General features: G+C 36.9%; 1 protein-coding gene across 1 annotated transcript; it reads left to right on the top strand.

Moving 5' to 3' along the window:
• The first annotated feature begins 1,736 nt into the window (after positions 1-1,736).
• LOC132165259 (protein ACTIVITY OF BC1 COMPLEX KINASE 8, chloroplastic) lies at positions 1,737-16,781 on the top strand. The gene is made up of 21 exons (XM_059575743.1): positions 1,737-2,362; positions 3,249-3,384; positions 4,815-4,981; positions 6,240-6,360; positions 6,940-7,040; positions 7,405-7,503; positions 8,502-8,612; positions 8,728-8,807; positions 8,936-9,005; positions 11,123-11,196; positions 11,303-11,372; positions 11,490-11,578; positions 12,227-12,351; positions 12,648-12,728; positions 12,823-12,883; positions 12,984-13,038; positions 13,128-13,226; positions 13,312-13,401; positions 14,315-14,374; positions 14,478-14,601; positions 16,245-16,781. The coding sequence occupies exons 1-20, from the start codon at positions 1,922-1,924 to the stop codon at positions 14,592-14,594; spliced, it is 2,247 nt and encodes a 748-aa protein (XP_059431726.1). The 5' UTR covers positions 1,737-1,921; the 3' UTR covers positions 14,595-14,601; positions 16,245-16,781.

Below are 16,781 nucleotides of genomic sequence, written 5' to 3'. Positions count from 1 at the left end.
TATTTTCCATCAAATTGAGAATAGATAGCGTCTAAAATTAATCAAAAGCGCAATGACTTATTTATTCTTTTTTATTAGTTGAGAAAAAATATTACGAGGGTATTAATAGTAATTTATTATCTAAAGACAAAAAAAAAAAACATGAAAAATGAAGTTAATGTCTACTCAAAACATTATTTTTTTTCTTTTTCAATTCTGGCTATATTCTTTAGTTAAGAGATTACCAAACACATTTTTCAAAAAAAAGAAAAAAAAGAAGAAGCTGTTTTTCCATTTTCTTTCTTGAAAATAATTTGCAAAACCAAAAAAATATAAAATGTTTTTAAATGAGGCTCTGGATTCTAATAAATGGCAACAGCCAACAAGGTTATAAAAGAAAGGAGAATACAGTTATAAGAGGTAGCTCAATCGGTTGGGATCACGCCTAATAAAGTGGATGTCACTAGATTGAATTTTCCTCTCCTCTTTTGTGCGGACATATAAAAAAAGAAAAAAAGAAAAGAGAGAATGACACATACTGCAATGTTCCCCTCAAGACTAGCAAAAAGACAAAAATAACACTAGATGTTTTTCAATAACACAAAAATACTCTAATAAATTCGAAATTTAAGAAAAAAATGATATATATATATATATATATATTTTAAATTTAGTTTCTATCCTCCACTTCCATATCAAATAATAAGTCCAACTACACAAATTTCATACAAGTATGAGGTAGGTAACCACGCCAAAATTTTTTTGTCCTTAAGTTTTATTTTTTTATTTTATTTTTTTGACAATACTTCTTGGGTCAATTGAAATGTTAAGAAAATTTATACCGTCAATTTTTTTTTTTAACTGCCGTTAGATTGATTGAAACGCACTGTTTTGCTACGACAGCATAATAACTTTTTATTAATTTAATTTAAAAATTAATAAAAAAATAAAAATAAAAATAGAAGGGGTGGCCGGAAGCCACCCCTGGCCACCCCTAGAGGTTGAGGCCACCCCAAACCACCCAAGGGATGGCTGCGAGCCACCCTTGGGGTGGTCTTGGGTGGCTCGCATGCCACCCCCAGCCCCTAGGGGTGGTTGCCCACCCCTGGGGTGGCCTTCTATTTTTTTTTCTTAAACTTTTTTTTCTAAATTATTTTATTAATTTTTAAATTAAATTAATACAAAATTATTATGTTGAGGTGATAAAATGGTGCGTTTCAACTAATCTAATGGCAGTTAAAAAAATTTGATGGTAAGAATTTTCTTGGCTATTTGATTGACCCATGGAGTAACTTGTCGAAAAAAAAAACTTAAGAGACAAAAAAATTTTGGGGTACTTACCCAAGATGTTTTGATATAATTTCTCTAAAAATTATTTCATATTTTTTTTTTCAAATTATTAATAATTCAAATACCAAAATTACTGAGGACCCTGTCCTAAAAAGGGCGTGAGAATTGAGAGATTTGTGAGCGAGGGAAGAAGGCATCCTTTGTCCTAACTCACCTACCTGGCTACCACCAAAACAACGAAGAAATGGGGCGACGAAGAAGCAACAAGCGGACATGTAGATAGACACGTAAGCCAAGAAGCGTCCAAAACATTTCCACGCACTCGACCCGTGTATGTGGCCAAGATGACGAGCTATGCTACTTGCCCAATCAGAACCCCCAAAATCCCCAACGCTCATCTTCCTACATGCCACGTGTCCCACCCACCTCCACCCCTTTCCCTCCATTTCTATTAAATTTATTTTCTGCATTTCCTTCCCTCACTCCCCCTCCTGTCTTCTTCCTCAATCCTCACTCTCATTTCCCTTCCACTTCTTCTTCACTGTCACGACCACAAAAAAAAAGCCCTTCAAATCCTTCTTTTTCTGCCACATACCCAAATGAGAAATTAGGGTTGGGGTTTGATCAATCACTCTCTGCAAAACCCCAATTCATGGCGACTTCTCTACTTTTGCCTGAACTCATTTTTCTCTCCCCGATAACCGTTCCCCAGCGCCGGCTTTGTTTCTCTAAGCATTCTTTGTGTAGAAGTCGGAGGCACAGTCTTGCTGTTCGGACTCGAATTAGGGCTGTGAATGAGGAAGGTGTGGCAGTGGAAGAGAGGGAAAGGCGAGTGATCAAGGAATTGAATGGGAATGGAGCTGCTAGTGGTTCGAGTTTGAGGTATGGCGTGTACTCGAATGGCGGTGTGGGTGTGTCTGAGAGTGAGAATGGGAGCTTGGTGAAGTATGTGAACGGGAATGGTGTGGCGGCGGCGGAGGTGGTGGTGGAAGTTGAAGATCCTGTGGCGAAGGAGGTGGGGAGGAAGAGAAGGGTAGAGGAGATTGGGAAAGAAGACGCCTGGTTCAAGCGAGCTGAGGGAGAATCCGTTGAGGTGAAATGGGTGTTGATTTGAGTTTTCAATTATATGGAATTTGAAAGAAAATTTTTTCTTGGCTGTTTTGTTATTGTTTTGGATTTGGGGTTTAGTGAATTTGAATTCAGTTAAGAAAAGTACAGATTTGGAATTGGGGTCTGGGATTCGATTATGAAGGACCCAACTCTGTGCAAAGCAAGGCAGCTTGAGTGTGTCCCAAGTTTATTGTTGTTGATGGTCGTGGTGGTCTTGTTGTTTAGGTGGGTTACACATCTTATGTGAGATTTTGAGAGAAATATGAGCGTTTTTTCATTGATAAGTTCCGCATGCACCCATGGGTCTTGAACCATCGCTTCACCCTCTATCCCATTCTTTGCGGGGAGGAAGTGTCATTTGAGCCAGTGCTCATTGGAGAACTATGAGTGTTAGTGAAATTGAGGTGTATGAATCTTGGAAAGAGATATATGAAAAAATTGAAGAAAAATGGAAGTGTATTTAAATCATGGTTTCGTTTCCTGTCATGTAAATTGAAGTAGGGTTTGATAGATAGTCGAATGCCAGTTCAAATATCTGTCTCGTCTATCACAACTAGGACAAAAAGGTTAGTGGATACAAAGTATAAATGATAGGCTAATTTAAACGTGCTGATGAGCACATCAATTATTTATAGATAAAGAGACAGCTTTTGATGTGTTGTTGAAGAATAGAATTCTAGCTATGAATCATCGAGTTCAGGCTAACGGTTGGTTGGTGGGGTTGGCACTGGTGGTTCTAATTATATTTCTATTGTGCGGTTCATATGTCGGGAATTATTCAAATTATGATTATGCAATTCTATTCTTCTATATATATTTATCTACGTAAATGTTGAGAATAATCTTTGGGCAAAATACGGGTTTTGCAGGTTTCTGTTGCACCTGGTGGTCGTTGGGGTAGATTCAAAACCTACTCAACAATACAGAGGACCTTCGAAATATGGGGATCTGTTCTAGTATTTATCTTTAAGGCTTGGTTGAACAATCAAAAATTCTCTTATCGAGGTCAGGCACCTCCTTTGGATTGAAAATTTGCAAACAGTTGAAAGCATGTAGTTTAGGCTCTGTTCATAACTACAATTCTGATGCTGTTGTGCTCGTAATAACTTCGAAAATCTGGCCCTTATCCATCTAGGAGTCCAAGTAAAGAAATAAAAAACTTTGCAATATTTAATGCTGGATGGAAAATATTTTGCAAGTGTTGTGGACGAGAAAGCTATTCAGAATTCATGGTACAACATTAGTAGCTTCTAACTCCAAAACTTGGAAATGCTTTATAGAAATAAATCCTATTAGATCCCAGTAAGAAGCAGGAAACCCTGCTCCAAAACTCAGTATCAATCCGGTGGGTTGAGAGATGATTAACTATTTTAACAAATGTGATTATGAAAAAAACCCTATAGTGATCTGAATCAGATTTTTACCCCTAATCATAAGAAAAAGATGGACACAAATGAAAAAAAATAATTGCAAAACAAGAAAACAGCAAGCTCTGATGTGGGGGGATCTGAATCAGATTCTAAAGGAACAAAGAGAAAATTTCATTTGACACGGCCAAGCGGAGCAGGAATAAAACAGCTCTGAAAAATTCCACAAAGAACAATATTGTCTTCTCCTTGCTCCTCAAAGTGAAAGAATTCCTTTTTTTTTTTTGTGATAAGTAAAAGTGAAAGAATTCCTTGTTCTTTATTAAATTATCTTGTTGGGCTGTTTTTTAGCATGTGACTTTTGCATTGGATTCTGTTAGCAGTGGGATGAATCATGAATTGCTCATTTCTACCTTTTCATATCCTCTTTGAAATATGTCTTTTAGGATCCCATGATGAACAATGTTTTGCTGCCTAGGTATCAAAAGCATTTTTAATGTTGACTCATCTAACAAACACAGCAAGTCTTTCAAAAGTTTTGATAGATTGTAAACTCAAACTAACAATGCCTCTATTATGAATACTGGGTTGGCTTATGAAACCTTTATGATAATTGACATAGCCTTGATCCCCACTGTGGGTTGGCTGCACGAACCCATTTGTACTGTTTGGACCCATCAAGAAGTTATGCAAATCTTTCACTCAAACGTTATACTTGAATACAACTAGATCTAGTCCATTGTTCTTTTTGCAATGGCTGTGAAATAGAACTTCTACCTTTGGGAGATAGTCCAGATGGCAAGGGCCCAGTAGATGATCTCAAGGAGATTTAAAAAGTATTGTAGAACCTGCAGATTGTTGTGATTAAATGACAATGTTCGTAAATGTCTTTATGTTTCTTATTCTTCCTGTTGTATCTTTATGACATTTTTTTATGAAGTTTTGCTTTAAACAAATTTTGTTTTGGAGCAATTGACAATGGATATATATATATATATATATATATTTTTTTTTTGTGTGGGGTGGGGGGTTTAATCTAGATCTAATTTCGAAGATGTGAATTTGCAGGAGGAATGACAGAAGAGAAGAAAGCTTTAAGACGGAAGGCCCTTGCCAAATGGCTTAAAGAAACTATCTTGAGATTAGGTCCGACATTCATCAAAATTGGGCAGCAGTTCTCCACAAGGGTGGACATTCTTGCTCAAGAATATGTTGATCAGTTGTCAGAACTTCAGGTTGAAGTTTTTCTATTTTAAATATCTTTCATGAGTGCTTCATGCCATAATGTGCTTCAACAATTGTCACTATTTAATCGCTTTCCTGCTTATTTTACCATTAACAAAATTTGCCTGAATAATCAAGCCTTACACTGGCACAAAATATTCACCCTTACGTCTGAATTGGCAAAATATATGCTGACTGGTACTAGCTGCTCGCATGCTGCATTAAAGTTTTTATTTGCTCTTCGTTGTTCACTCTCTGGTTCTCTTCATTATTCCACTGTCAAGTTCTCAACTTTAAATGAACTAGATTAATGAATGTGTTTTCATCAATACAACACACATTGTTTTGGCATTTTAAACTCTGACTATTGTTCTTTAACAGCCTTCTGAGACCGAAATAGTTTTCCTCTTTGTGATCTCGTCTAAGCAACTCTTGTGAGTTCTGTATCTTCTTTGATTGGTGGATAACAAATACTGAAAAGCTACCCAATAGCTATTTATAGTTAAGGAAGAGGATTTCCCATTCCAATTGCACAGTTAGCATAGAAGCTCTCCTTGTAGCCAACATACCAGCGACCAACATGCGTATCATGAAAGCTTGAAACATGCAGGAATGTCAATAGTGTTTTTTTTTTTTTTTTTGGGTGTGGGGGGGACCGGGTGTGGCTGTGCATGTGTATCAGAGTTCAAAGGATGTACAGCAATACTCTTTAAAATTTTAACGTTAACACCAGAAACATCAGAGAATAGGAATGCCTCTTGATGTGAAACCTTCATTTTAACATTCTTCGTAATTTTTTAACTATTCTATGATAATGAGCACCCAAAATTTGATTTTTCCTTTTCCCCAAAAGAATAAAAATCATAAACAACAGATTACTGATTTATGAACAAAAAGAAAAAAAAAAAAAACTAACGTATTTTTTCAGATATATGGGGTTGCAATATCTTATTCTGTGCTCATTCTGTATTTTGCTGATAGGTAAAGTTCCTTTCAACTCAGAACACATCAAGTTTGTCAAAGCATGATGATGCAGATGATCTTTTGTCAAAAATGCTTAGCTTAATAACATATATATCACTATTCCCTTTTTCCCCTTTCCTAGGCCATTTATCATTGCTTTGCTACCAGCTTTCTGAAAGTAAAACTTAACCTTGTTTTTCTTCACAAAGAACTAGTGAACAACTTGTATTGGCTATTATGGCTTGCTATCTATTTTCCTGTATTGGTGATTCTTTTGGTAGAACTGAATTGTTATTTTGGCTTCAGGATCAAGTTCCTCCCTTCCCATCAGAGACTGCTGTGTCGATAGTTGAAGAGGAGCTTGGAGCTCCTGTGAATGATATCTTTGATCGGTTTGACTACGAACCAATAGCTGCTGCTAGTCTTGGTAATCTTGATTTGCTTTTGATGCTGTGTTAAAAAAAGTTGTGCATTATTTTTTGTTAAGTAAATCAATCTTATTAGGAAGCGCGGAGGGGTGCAACCTGTGTATATAGGGAGTAAACATGATAGACCCCCCTATAAGGGAATAAAGGAGAAAAAGAACGACAGTCCAAAATTTTCGTAAAACTAGAAAAGTGAGGACTATTTGCACTGCCATCCATGTATAAAATTTGAAATAATGAATATTAGATCTACCACTGAAATCTTGCAATTTTCAAAACTCCTTATATTTCGCTCTTTTCAAATGAACTATATTAAACACAAAGGAGCCATCGTCCAAACTTCTAAAATGTTACGGCTTCCCACTTGATCTCTCCAGCTTGCCAACAACTTTATTATCTTTCTAGGCATAACCCGCTCTACACCAAAAAAGCGGAATAACGCAACCCATAAATCTCTTGTCACGTTAGCTCAAGTGTTCCTTGTTTTATTCTTGTTTATCATGGTAAAACTGTTTCTAGGCTTATAGTTGCAATTGCTGATAAGATTTGAAGTATGAGAATAGTGCATCTATTTTATGCAGGTCAGGTTCACCGTGCAAGATTGAAGGGACAGGACGTTGTTATTAAAGTACAAAGGCCTGGTCTCAAGGGTCTTTTTGATATCGATCTTAAAAACCTAAGGGTTAGTTGTCTTATTTGCTTAAAACACTATGCTTCTTGTTTTAGTGGTTGGTATAAAGGTGAAATTCCCATCATCATATTTGATTTTTTGGTCCTTTTGCTCTAAATTGTTTTCCATTTTTTTTTGGCTTGGCAAAATTGACAATTTTCATTTGATATATTACTTAACATACTGTGATTATGATATAATAGTAACTAAGACAACTTGGAGGAATTTACTTTTTATGCCTTTTTTGTTGCTTATGTCTTGTATGTGCACTGGCGTGTTTTACCACCCATATGGATATATTTTATAAGTTTTTCTTGGTATTTAGTTAAGGTGTTTAGCAATTCTGACATGGTCCTATGGCCGTTGTTTATTCCAGGTAATTGCAGAATATCTTCAAAAAGTTGACCCAAAGTCAGATGGTGCAAAAAGGGATTGGGTGGCTATCTATGATGAGTGTGCTAGTGTCTTATATCAGGTGACTATATTACCTCGATTGCCTCATTCTTATGTTAGGTATTTGATGGAATTTCGGAACTATTTCTAATAAATTTAATGCACATAAATGGGTGTAAAGGTTGCTACGCTCAAAGAAAAAATGTATCCATAATGTCAAATGAATCCATCCGAGATAATATTGATATGGAAGAGTAAGGGACAGGAAAGGAAAGACTAGCAGTATCATACTGAATCAGTTTAGATATTTTAGGCAACAATATCAAAGATAATATTAGAGAAATTTGATTGAGACAGTTCAATCATGAGACAAGGACCAGTTGAAGAAAAAGGAGAATGTGAGTCAAGGTTGTGAGTAAACATTGGTCTATGACTTATCTTGGTTGTGACCAGCATAGAGTAAAATGCAAATTAGGATATGTGTCAATGAACTAGGCTAAGGGCCTCTGAAATTTCTTATATTTTGAACAACACAAGGCGAGTATGTTATATTGCCATTTATGTCCTTGCTTGATCTTTCAGTGTTATCAAACAACTAGCCATAGGTGTAGTTATAGTTTAGCTCCAGTTTGTTGGACATGTTTTCTTTATGATGCCTAGCTGATCTTGGTTCTCTTTCCTTGTTGGTATGTGCGAAACATCAACCAATTGATAGTAAAGAGCTTACAACATTTAAGTTAATACCAGTTAATACCAAGGGGCCATCAAATGGTTAGATATTATGGTCATGTTGGCAGTCCAGTGATTCAAGTTGGAATCTAATTGGTTTTTTGAAGGCTTGTTGAGGAATGCCAAGCTAGTGAGAATGTGATAAACATTGAACCTATAATCTTTATACATGTAGGCAATACTCTGTGAACTGACTCTATCATATGTTATTTGCAGTTTTCAGTCCTTTTAATAGATCATTGATGCCACATTTTCAAGTTTTAGTTTGATGTCCTGCTCTTCTCTCTCTCTCTCTCTTTCTCTCTCTCTCTGTGTGTGTTAAAGATAGTAACTAGAATTTTGAATTTTCAGGAGATTGATTACACCAAGGAAGCTGCAAATGCAGAACTATTTGCAAGTAACTTCAAAAATATGGATTATGTGAAAGTTCCATCAATATTCTGGGAGTATACGACACCACAGGTTTAATCTTTCAGTGATTGGCCTCTCATTCAGTGAACATTGGTTTTATTTATTTATTTATTTTTAAATCTAACCTCCTTTTTAATTATTATCAATTATAATTTTTTGCATGTAGGTTCTGACAATGGAGTATGTCCCAGGGATCAAGATAAACAAGATACAAGCTTTGGATCAGCTAGGTGTTGATCGCCAAAGGTTAATCCAATCTCCTGCCTTTCATCTTGGCGAAATCTTGTTCACATGTGACTAACTCGTATGCTTCTCGGTTGCTACTAGGATGATTTACTCATAACGCCTGATGATTCTAGTGCTTTGTTCTGTAGGTTGGGTCGGTATGCTGTTGAATCATACTTGGAACAAATTCTGTCTCATGGTTTTTTTCATGCTGATCCTGTGAGTTCCTGCTTTTGCTTTGATTTTTGGTGCTATACAAAGTAGTTAAAGTATACTTTTGATTTGCCAATTAGGACTATCTTCTGGAATTAAAAAATGATTCCTGAACAGAAACTTATTGTGCTTGTATATGTACAGAAATGCATTGCATATGTACTTACATGCCTTTGTTTTAAAAATAAGCAATGCCTATGCCTGGAAGCTTACTTTATGGAAAGATTCTTGAAACATCAGCTACACACTTGAGGCACAAATGTGTAAGGGACTCATTAGAACACCACCCACCCCATGAACTTCCAAATTTAGAGTCCACTACCACCCTTTACCAAGTCTCTCTCTCAAGCCCATAGCTCCAAAGCCATTTTTCTAAAGAGAGCACGATTGAACATCAACAAGTTCCAAACTCTTAACCCTTTGTCAGAGATTCACGAACAAACCTTAACCTAGCTTACTAGGTCACATTGGAACTCTTCGCCTACCTAAAAGACGCTCTAACTTCTTAATAACACCGTCCCAAATATGCTTGGCTTTATAGGAGGTCCCTAATGGTAGGCCAAGATACTTCAAAGCTAAAGAAGAAACCCCTCAATCTAAAATACAAGCCAACCCATTCACATTATTAACATTTCCCACATTTCCCAAACTAGCTTCAAAACATAAGAGTAAGCATTAGACATGACGTAGATGATCTGGGTCAACCCCACAAAAAAATCAAAGTATCATTAGCAAGCAGAAGATGAGAGATATTAATCCCACCAATAGAGAAGCAATCAAAGTTAGAGATATCGGTTCAGGACTGACCATGGCACCACCAGATGCCTCCATCATTGTCGACCCATCACCATCGACGAGTTCTGCGTCATTTTGAGAGCATCCCGAAGGCCCTGCGCCACCTTTGACAGGTTCTGCAACACTTGCCTTACTCCCCTCCACATGAAACAGCAGCCGTGAAATAGCACCAGAAGGACCAGTCAATGATTCAAACACCACCCTAGAGACGCCGACATGAGCCTCCCCTGGCGGCGGCAAAGAACCAGTGCCTGTGGTGACTAAACCACTCAAAGCCCAAGATCCTTCGGGTTGACCCAAGTGAGACAAGCGCAAGCCCGACCTGAGATGCCCCAATTTCAATGGCCCAATACGCTTTGATCCACACAACCTAAGCATCAAGCCACCTCTATATTGATATGCTCCAACGTCTCCGCCAAAATATCCTTTCAATCTTGAGCAGACACCACCAACATAGAAGTTGGGATTTCCTCCAAACCTTCCATACCCTGATGAACTTGCAAACAGCAGCCACCCAGTCGTTGTCAATCCCATTGGGGCACCCAAACAGCCCTTCCCAGGAATGTCCTTCAACAAGGCCGAGACTGCCGGAGACTTCAAGACCTCTACAAACGGCCTTTTCCCCCCATCCACCGGAGGTGTCAACAACGACAGAGGCTTCCTCTTACCCAGCAATGACCAGTCATCAAAAGACGACTGGGAGAGGTTAGCAACCCAACGCAGCTCCACTGCAAAAGTCCTCCACCCTTCACCATTTCTCCCTTCTGGCACAAGGATGTGACCCTCCCGTTTGCCTCCTCCATGCTCCTTCACAACCAGGAGTCACCCACGTGTGTTAGAGCAATGTTGGGTGACGACAGCAGGGGAACCAGCTCTGGAGCGTCTCCAAAACACCAACATTCCCATCTCTTGCAGCAGTTCCTCAACGGTGGCTAGCAACCAGCGGCTGTCAGCCTTACCTAAGAACAAGTATCAAATACAACCCCTGCAACTTTCATGAATCAGAACAAGTATCAAATACAACCCCTGCAACTTTCATGAATCCGAACCCGACAATATCTACCTTCCACCACCATCTCAAACAAGTTGTATTCAATTGAACAACACCTAAGCAACCCCATAACTCTTAACTGATCTCAAACACAGAGCACCTAATGTAGAGGGTAAAAAAGCGAGACTCTAGCACGAGCAGACTTCTATCCAGACATTTATTATGGCAGGTTAAATCTAATAGCCATGTTAGAGAGGTTCTGTTAAGCCTGCCATTAAAATATCTGTTACCTCGATGTGACTAGAACCTCTTTTTTTTTTTTTTTTCCTTTATGCAGCACCCTGGAAATATTGCTGTTGATGATGTCAATGGTGGAAGGTTGATCTTTTATGATTTTGGAATGATGGGGAGGTATTTTCTGGACCCTGTGCTGTCTATCTACAGTAAGAATCCACTGATGTTTATCATTTCTCAAATGGTTTCTGTCTTGTGCGTTTACTGTCTCTTCACCTTGCAGTATCAGTCAAAATATCAGAGAAGGTTTGCTGGAAACATTCTATGGTGTTTATGAGAAGAATCCTGATAAGGTAATTATTTTCACTAAAGAATGGTGGCCATTATTGGGGTTACCATATGTTAATGTTATCCTGTTCCCATGCTTGTTTGTGATGTACTTATCTGTGGAAAATCGTATGCTGGTACAGGTCCTTCAGGCAATGATTCAAATGGGTGTTCTTGTGCCTACTGGAGATATGACTGCTGTCAGACGAACAGCACAGTTCTTCCTTAACAGGTGCTCTGTGTAGAGTGGAAAATTTTTCATGGGTTCCCTTTCTCTTTTAAATATTCTAGTCGATTAAAATATTTGTACTTTCTTTCTTTCTTAAATATCGTATTTGATTAATTTCTTGACAAAACAGAAACAAGTTCAAGTTGAGTTATGCCTCAAGTGCTCACTTGGGCTGAATACCCCTATGTCAGGTCAACTGTAATACTCAAAGGACACTAACAATGCTTCACGCTGACTAATTTATTGCACAATAGAGCTAACATAGAAGTCTTTTGGAAAGTCTACTAGATAAGAAGATATTAGCTTTTGGTTTAAGAGAAGTTTTAGCCTAAGGTTGTTGTAATGTTATAGTTCTGTCATCTATTAGTGATATTGTAATACTTGTGTCATTGTTAATCATATACAGGGTAGAATTGAATTTTTACTGACTTTAGCTATGCTTGACATTCTGTTATTTCATGATTTTAGTAGGATGATTTTGGTTTAAGTACAGTTGTCCGCACTGATTGGTAATGCGAATGTTTTAGTTGCACTGTAACCTCAAATAATAACTTGAACCCCTGGGTAATATCAATAAACAAAGAAGTACAGCCTGAGTTCTCTAAAGACATTTTTTTCTGGTTATGAAATTCTTTGCTGACTGTTTTGCAGTTTTGAAGAGCGTCTTGCTGCACAAAGAAAAGAAAGAGAGATTGCAGCAGCAGAGCTTGGTTTTAAAAAGCCACTGAGCAAGGAGGAAAGAGTAAAGAAAAAGAAACAAAGGCTGGCCGCAATTGGTAAGTCATCTGGGTAGATCTATGCCTGTGATAAGTCCTATGCTTGTTTACAAGAAATCTAATATAGCAACTGCTTGACAAAATATTTTTGAGAGCTAAGTGCATGTGGTAGCGCTGATAAATATAATGCATGCTGGGCTATTTGGTTTGGTAAAAACGTAAATAAGTTGGGGTTATATATTGCAAGGCATGTTCTCAGAGACAGCAATGGATTGCCATACCCCTTATATTTCTTACCAGTATATAAAATGAGAACTGGTTAGCTTCTCCCTTTCTGATCTGTGATGGGATTACAGGGGAAGATTTATTAGCCATTGCAGCAGATCAACCCTTTCGATTTCCTGCTACATTCACATTTGTTGTTAGAGCATTTTCAGGTAACATAATAAGACCTTTGTGTCTACGTTGAGATAAACTGTAATGCTACATGAACATCAGAATAGTAAACTATATATATTGTCATCTCTGCAGTTTTGGATGGCATTGGGAAGGGCCTTGACCCTAGATTTGATATTACTGAGATTGCCAAACCGTGAGTTTGATCTTAGTTAGTTAGTTTCATCCAATTCTCTGAGATTTAGGAAGCTATATATTCTCTGCATCTCACATGTCTTTTATGCCTTACCTTGTAGCTATGCAATGGAATTGCTAAGGTTTCGGGAAGCAGGAGTTGAAGTTATCTTAAAGGCAAACTTAACTCTCTTGATTCTACTTTTATCTTTTAAATTGGTATAAACTGTTACCTAATTTCTTAGTGAACTTTATAAATGTTTCAGGATTTCAGAAAGCGATGGGACAAACAGTCCCGTGCATTCTACAACTTATTCAGACAGGCTGACAGAGTTGAAAGGCTTGCAGAAATTATCCAACGATTGGTATTTATTGAAATTTTTTTACGTATTCATATGTTTCACGGACTCTGTGGGTTTCAAATTGATGTTCCTTATCCATTTAATACAGGAGCAAGGTGACCTCAAATTACGAGTTCGAACTTTGGAGTCTGAGAGGGCATTCGAGCGTGTTGCAGCTGTTCAGAGGACAGTAGGAAATGTGAGTTTAGCTGATTTTTCATCAACTCTTAGAGGATTTTTTTTTTCAGCTCGTGATATTTGTACAAATAATCAATTTGTTCCTTTTCACATCCTTTTCTCTTTCATCAATTATAAAGAAAAGAATTTGTGAAGCTTGGAGGATTATTGGGCCTTGGGGCTTCCAAGGTCAAGATCTCCAAAACAAGGGAAAGAAAAAAAGAAAAAAAAAAAGAAAAAGAAGAAGACAAAGGTGTTAAGATAGATGGTTTTGTCTTTATATGAAGGCTGTTGAGTATGGTAATAATCATCATTTTCTGTAAGTCTCTACTAATTGCTTATATGATATCATTTATCTGGAAGATTTTAGATTCCATTTCTAAGTATTCTACTAATATTGTTCAATCACTATTTGATTGGTATTCTTATGTTACTTTCAACTGAAATACAAATGTAAGGTATTGATAATCTATGGTGCTTGGAGGGCTGTATCAAAGATAGTTCTGTGCATGTGGATAGAAACTTGCGTGTACTTGGAAATTGCTCTAACTTTTTCACATTATAATATAGAAAAGAAAAAGAAATAAAGATTAAAAAAAGAAAAGAAAAGAAAAGGAATATGTGCATATATTTTCCTTTGCTGTTAATTCCTGATATGACTAGGAAATATGTATATGCTTGCATACTAGGGTAATTGCTATAACAAGTTTTCGACTAAATACTTAAAATACTAAATTGGTAACATTTCAGTTTCATCTTTTGGACTGGTTATTATGAATTATCTTGTAAGTTTGGCTGATATTTGTCAAAGGAACTTTCCTCTGACAAATATCTTTATTTATTTATTTATTTTATAAAAATATATTTGTCAGAGGAAAGTTTTTGGAATATGCTCTATAACTCCTTGATTGTATCTCCTTTTGAGAAATTAACAGGCGGTAGCTGCTGGGAGCCTAATAAACCTTGCAACAATTTTATATTTTAATTCCATTCGAGTAAGCTATCCATATCCACTTTACTCTTTGTTATTTATAACAATATAAAGTCTCTATGGTGCTTAATTTTGTTCAATGCTTTTCTCAAATTGTTCCTCTTTAGGTGCCTGCTATTGTAGCATATGTCTGCTGCGCATTTTTTGGCTTTCAAGTTCTGTTTGGTATTATAAAAGTCAAAAAACTAGATGAACGGGAGAGGTTGATAACAGGAACTGCTTAAACAATTGGTAAGTGAATCCCATTTATTCTAGGTGTATGTTATCATGTTTTAGTTCTTTACATAATTTCTAATAGGTAAAGAAGTGGAGATAAATAATGTGTGAGATTTTTTGATAATTTAAAGCATGGAACGAAGTAGCTCTCTTACTAAAAGTACATGTTTGTGATATCTAATGCAAAATATGCTTTATTTGTTTTTAAATATTCATTGCAGCCTCTTTATATTCATTTTTTCAGCTTTTCCTTTCCTATATAAGATTAAAAGATTGCAGATGTGAGTGTCGGTCATGTGTGACAAAAAATTCCATTGAAGGACAGGATCTAGAACCCGAAACCAACATTCTTAATGTCAACTTATGAACTTTTATTTAAACCATCAATTGCTGCGTGTGGGACCACAAGCTAGGAGATGACGAAATGACTTCTCATGGATCATCCACATTCTGAAATTCAGAATGTTAATTTGTTCAATGAATGAATCTGTACAAACAAGCAGGATTGGGAGACAAGTATAAGGAATAGAAGACTTGAAGGATTCTCCTTATAGTTTGCCAAGAGACCTTTTTCCTTTTTTTTTTGGGGTTTGCCACTCTCTACCCATGACTCCAGGAAGTCATCCCTGAAAAATGTATATCCTGCTGATGCCATAGAACTAGGTACCTTCCATCACAAATTTGAGTGTACCTCCCAATGAGTGCATTTAGCGCTCATCTACCCACTGGTGCTAAAGTCTGCCAAGAGAACAAACAATTGATACCTTGGGGAAAAACTGAACTGCATTAGCTTCCGATGCCACTTATTGATCTCACTAGCCAACAGTTGAAAGCTATATGACTGGCTCAATCTGTGTGCTCAATTGTAGAGTGGTCAGAACAACACCAGATGGTAAGTCATGTTAGTGATAGAAAATGCGAGAAAGTTTTAAAGAATATGAATATTTGTAAGGTAATGGCCTTGTCAGAGAACTATTTGCCAATATGGGCTTGTACTAAGCTAACAAGCAAGTGGGCAAACTTTATTTCGTTTGCTTATCTCATTTTCCAATAATCTTTAGCTCTTTCCCAGATCAAGTTAACCCAATTTGGAGCACCATTGGGTTGTCAATGATGAGCTCGTAGGAAGCAAACCTCTTGCATTATAGATTCCAGTATCATTAAGTATCTGATCCCTTGTCAACAGCGAGGTATCTTTGGGGTATTTCGTTCTCAAACTGAAGACTGATTTGATGCTTATAGAAAGGAAGATTTTCTCAAGTCAGCTCATGCTGCTCATTATATTACTCAACAAATAGTTCCAACCACATAAAGCAGACCATAAGGAGTGCTATTTCAGTAACGTTTTCACAATAAAACCATTCTTGGCCTTAGCAATAAATTACTTAGTGTGTAACCTGCAATCGCATATAATAAGCAGTAAGGCATTTAGGAGCTCTTTAAATGAAGCCAATGAAAATCCAATGAACTGCAAAAATGAAAAGCTTAGAAAATTTATAATTGCTATAACAATGAGCCTATCCATGGTGACCTTTTTGATATATTCATTCTTCTGATAGGGAGTGTGAAGCATTTTACTGGTTATATTTTTATGTTGTATCATTGTTATTGCTGTGAATTGTGTATGTTTTATGGATCTTGACCTTGGATCACTGCAGTTCGGGCACGTTGCAGATCTAGAGTGGAGATTCACCTCATATAAAGCTCTCTTAACTTCCCAAGTCGGCAGCCAACCAATAATCCGATAATGGAAAGAAAGAGCTTAAAGGAGCACTTCATTCAAGGTTCTTTTACCATCAATATGAGCTATGAGCTAAAAGCTCCAACCCATTGATTTATGATAAAAAGTTCTTAAGGCTGTACACTTCAAATGCTTACTTATAGTGAGAGTAGAACTTGTAATTAGGTTAGCTAAACCCACTTGGTTGTAATTTTGAGTTCCCACAAGACAAGAATGTTCCCAATAAGGACTCAAGTCTCTTGACGTGGTGTCTTTATTGGCAGGCTGATGTCCATACATGATAGCTTTCAGTGTCAATTAGGAGTTACATATATAAAAATTCTGTGGTAGATGTTGGCACTGTTACCTCCCATCATATTTGAGTGGATGGGGGATGTCCAGTAATGGTATATAATTTTGTAAGATGAACAAATTTATTCAATAAGATGTGCTCCCTAGCTCCTTTTTGTTTCAA

Source organism: Corylus avellana, chromosome ca11 (assembly GCF_901000735.1).
Source record: "Corylus avellana chromosome ca11, CavTom2PMs-1.0".
NCBI classification, from domain to species: domain Eukaryota; kingdom Viridiplantae; phylum Streptophyta; class Magnoliopsida; order Fagales; family Betulaceae; genus Corylus; species Corylus avellana.
Note: the sequence above shows the minus strand (reverse complement) of the source record. Positions and strands in the feature narration are given on the sequence as shown.

What these genes read in the sequence shown, in the direction of transcription:
- LOC132165259 (XM_059575743.1), top strand. Translation starts at nt 1,922, where the DNA reads ATGGCGACTTCTCTACTTTTGCCTGAACTCATTTTTCTCTCCCCGATA. An exon ending in ATCAGTTGTCAGAACTTCAG is followed by an intron (nt 4,982 to 6,239) that starts GTTGAAGTTTTT and finishes TTTTGGCTTCAG; the next exon opens with GATCAAGTTCCTCCCTTCCC. An exon ending in CTAGGTGTTGATCGCCAAAG is followed by an intron (nt 8,808 to 8,935) that starts GTTAATCCAATC and finishes TTTGTTCTGTAG; the next exon opens with GTTGGGTCGGTATGCTGTTG.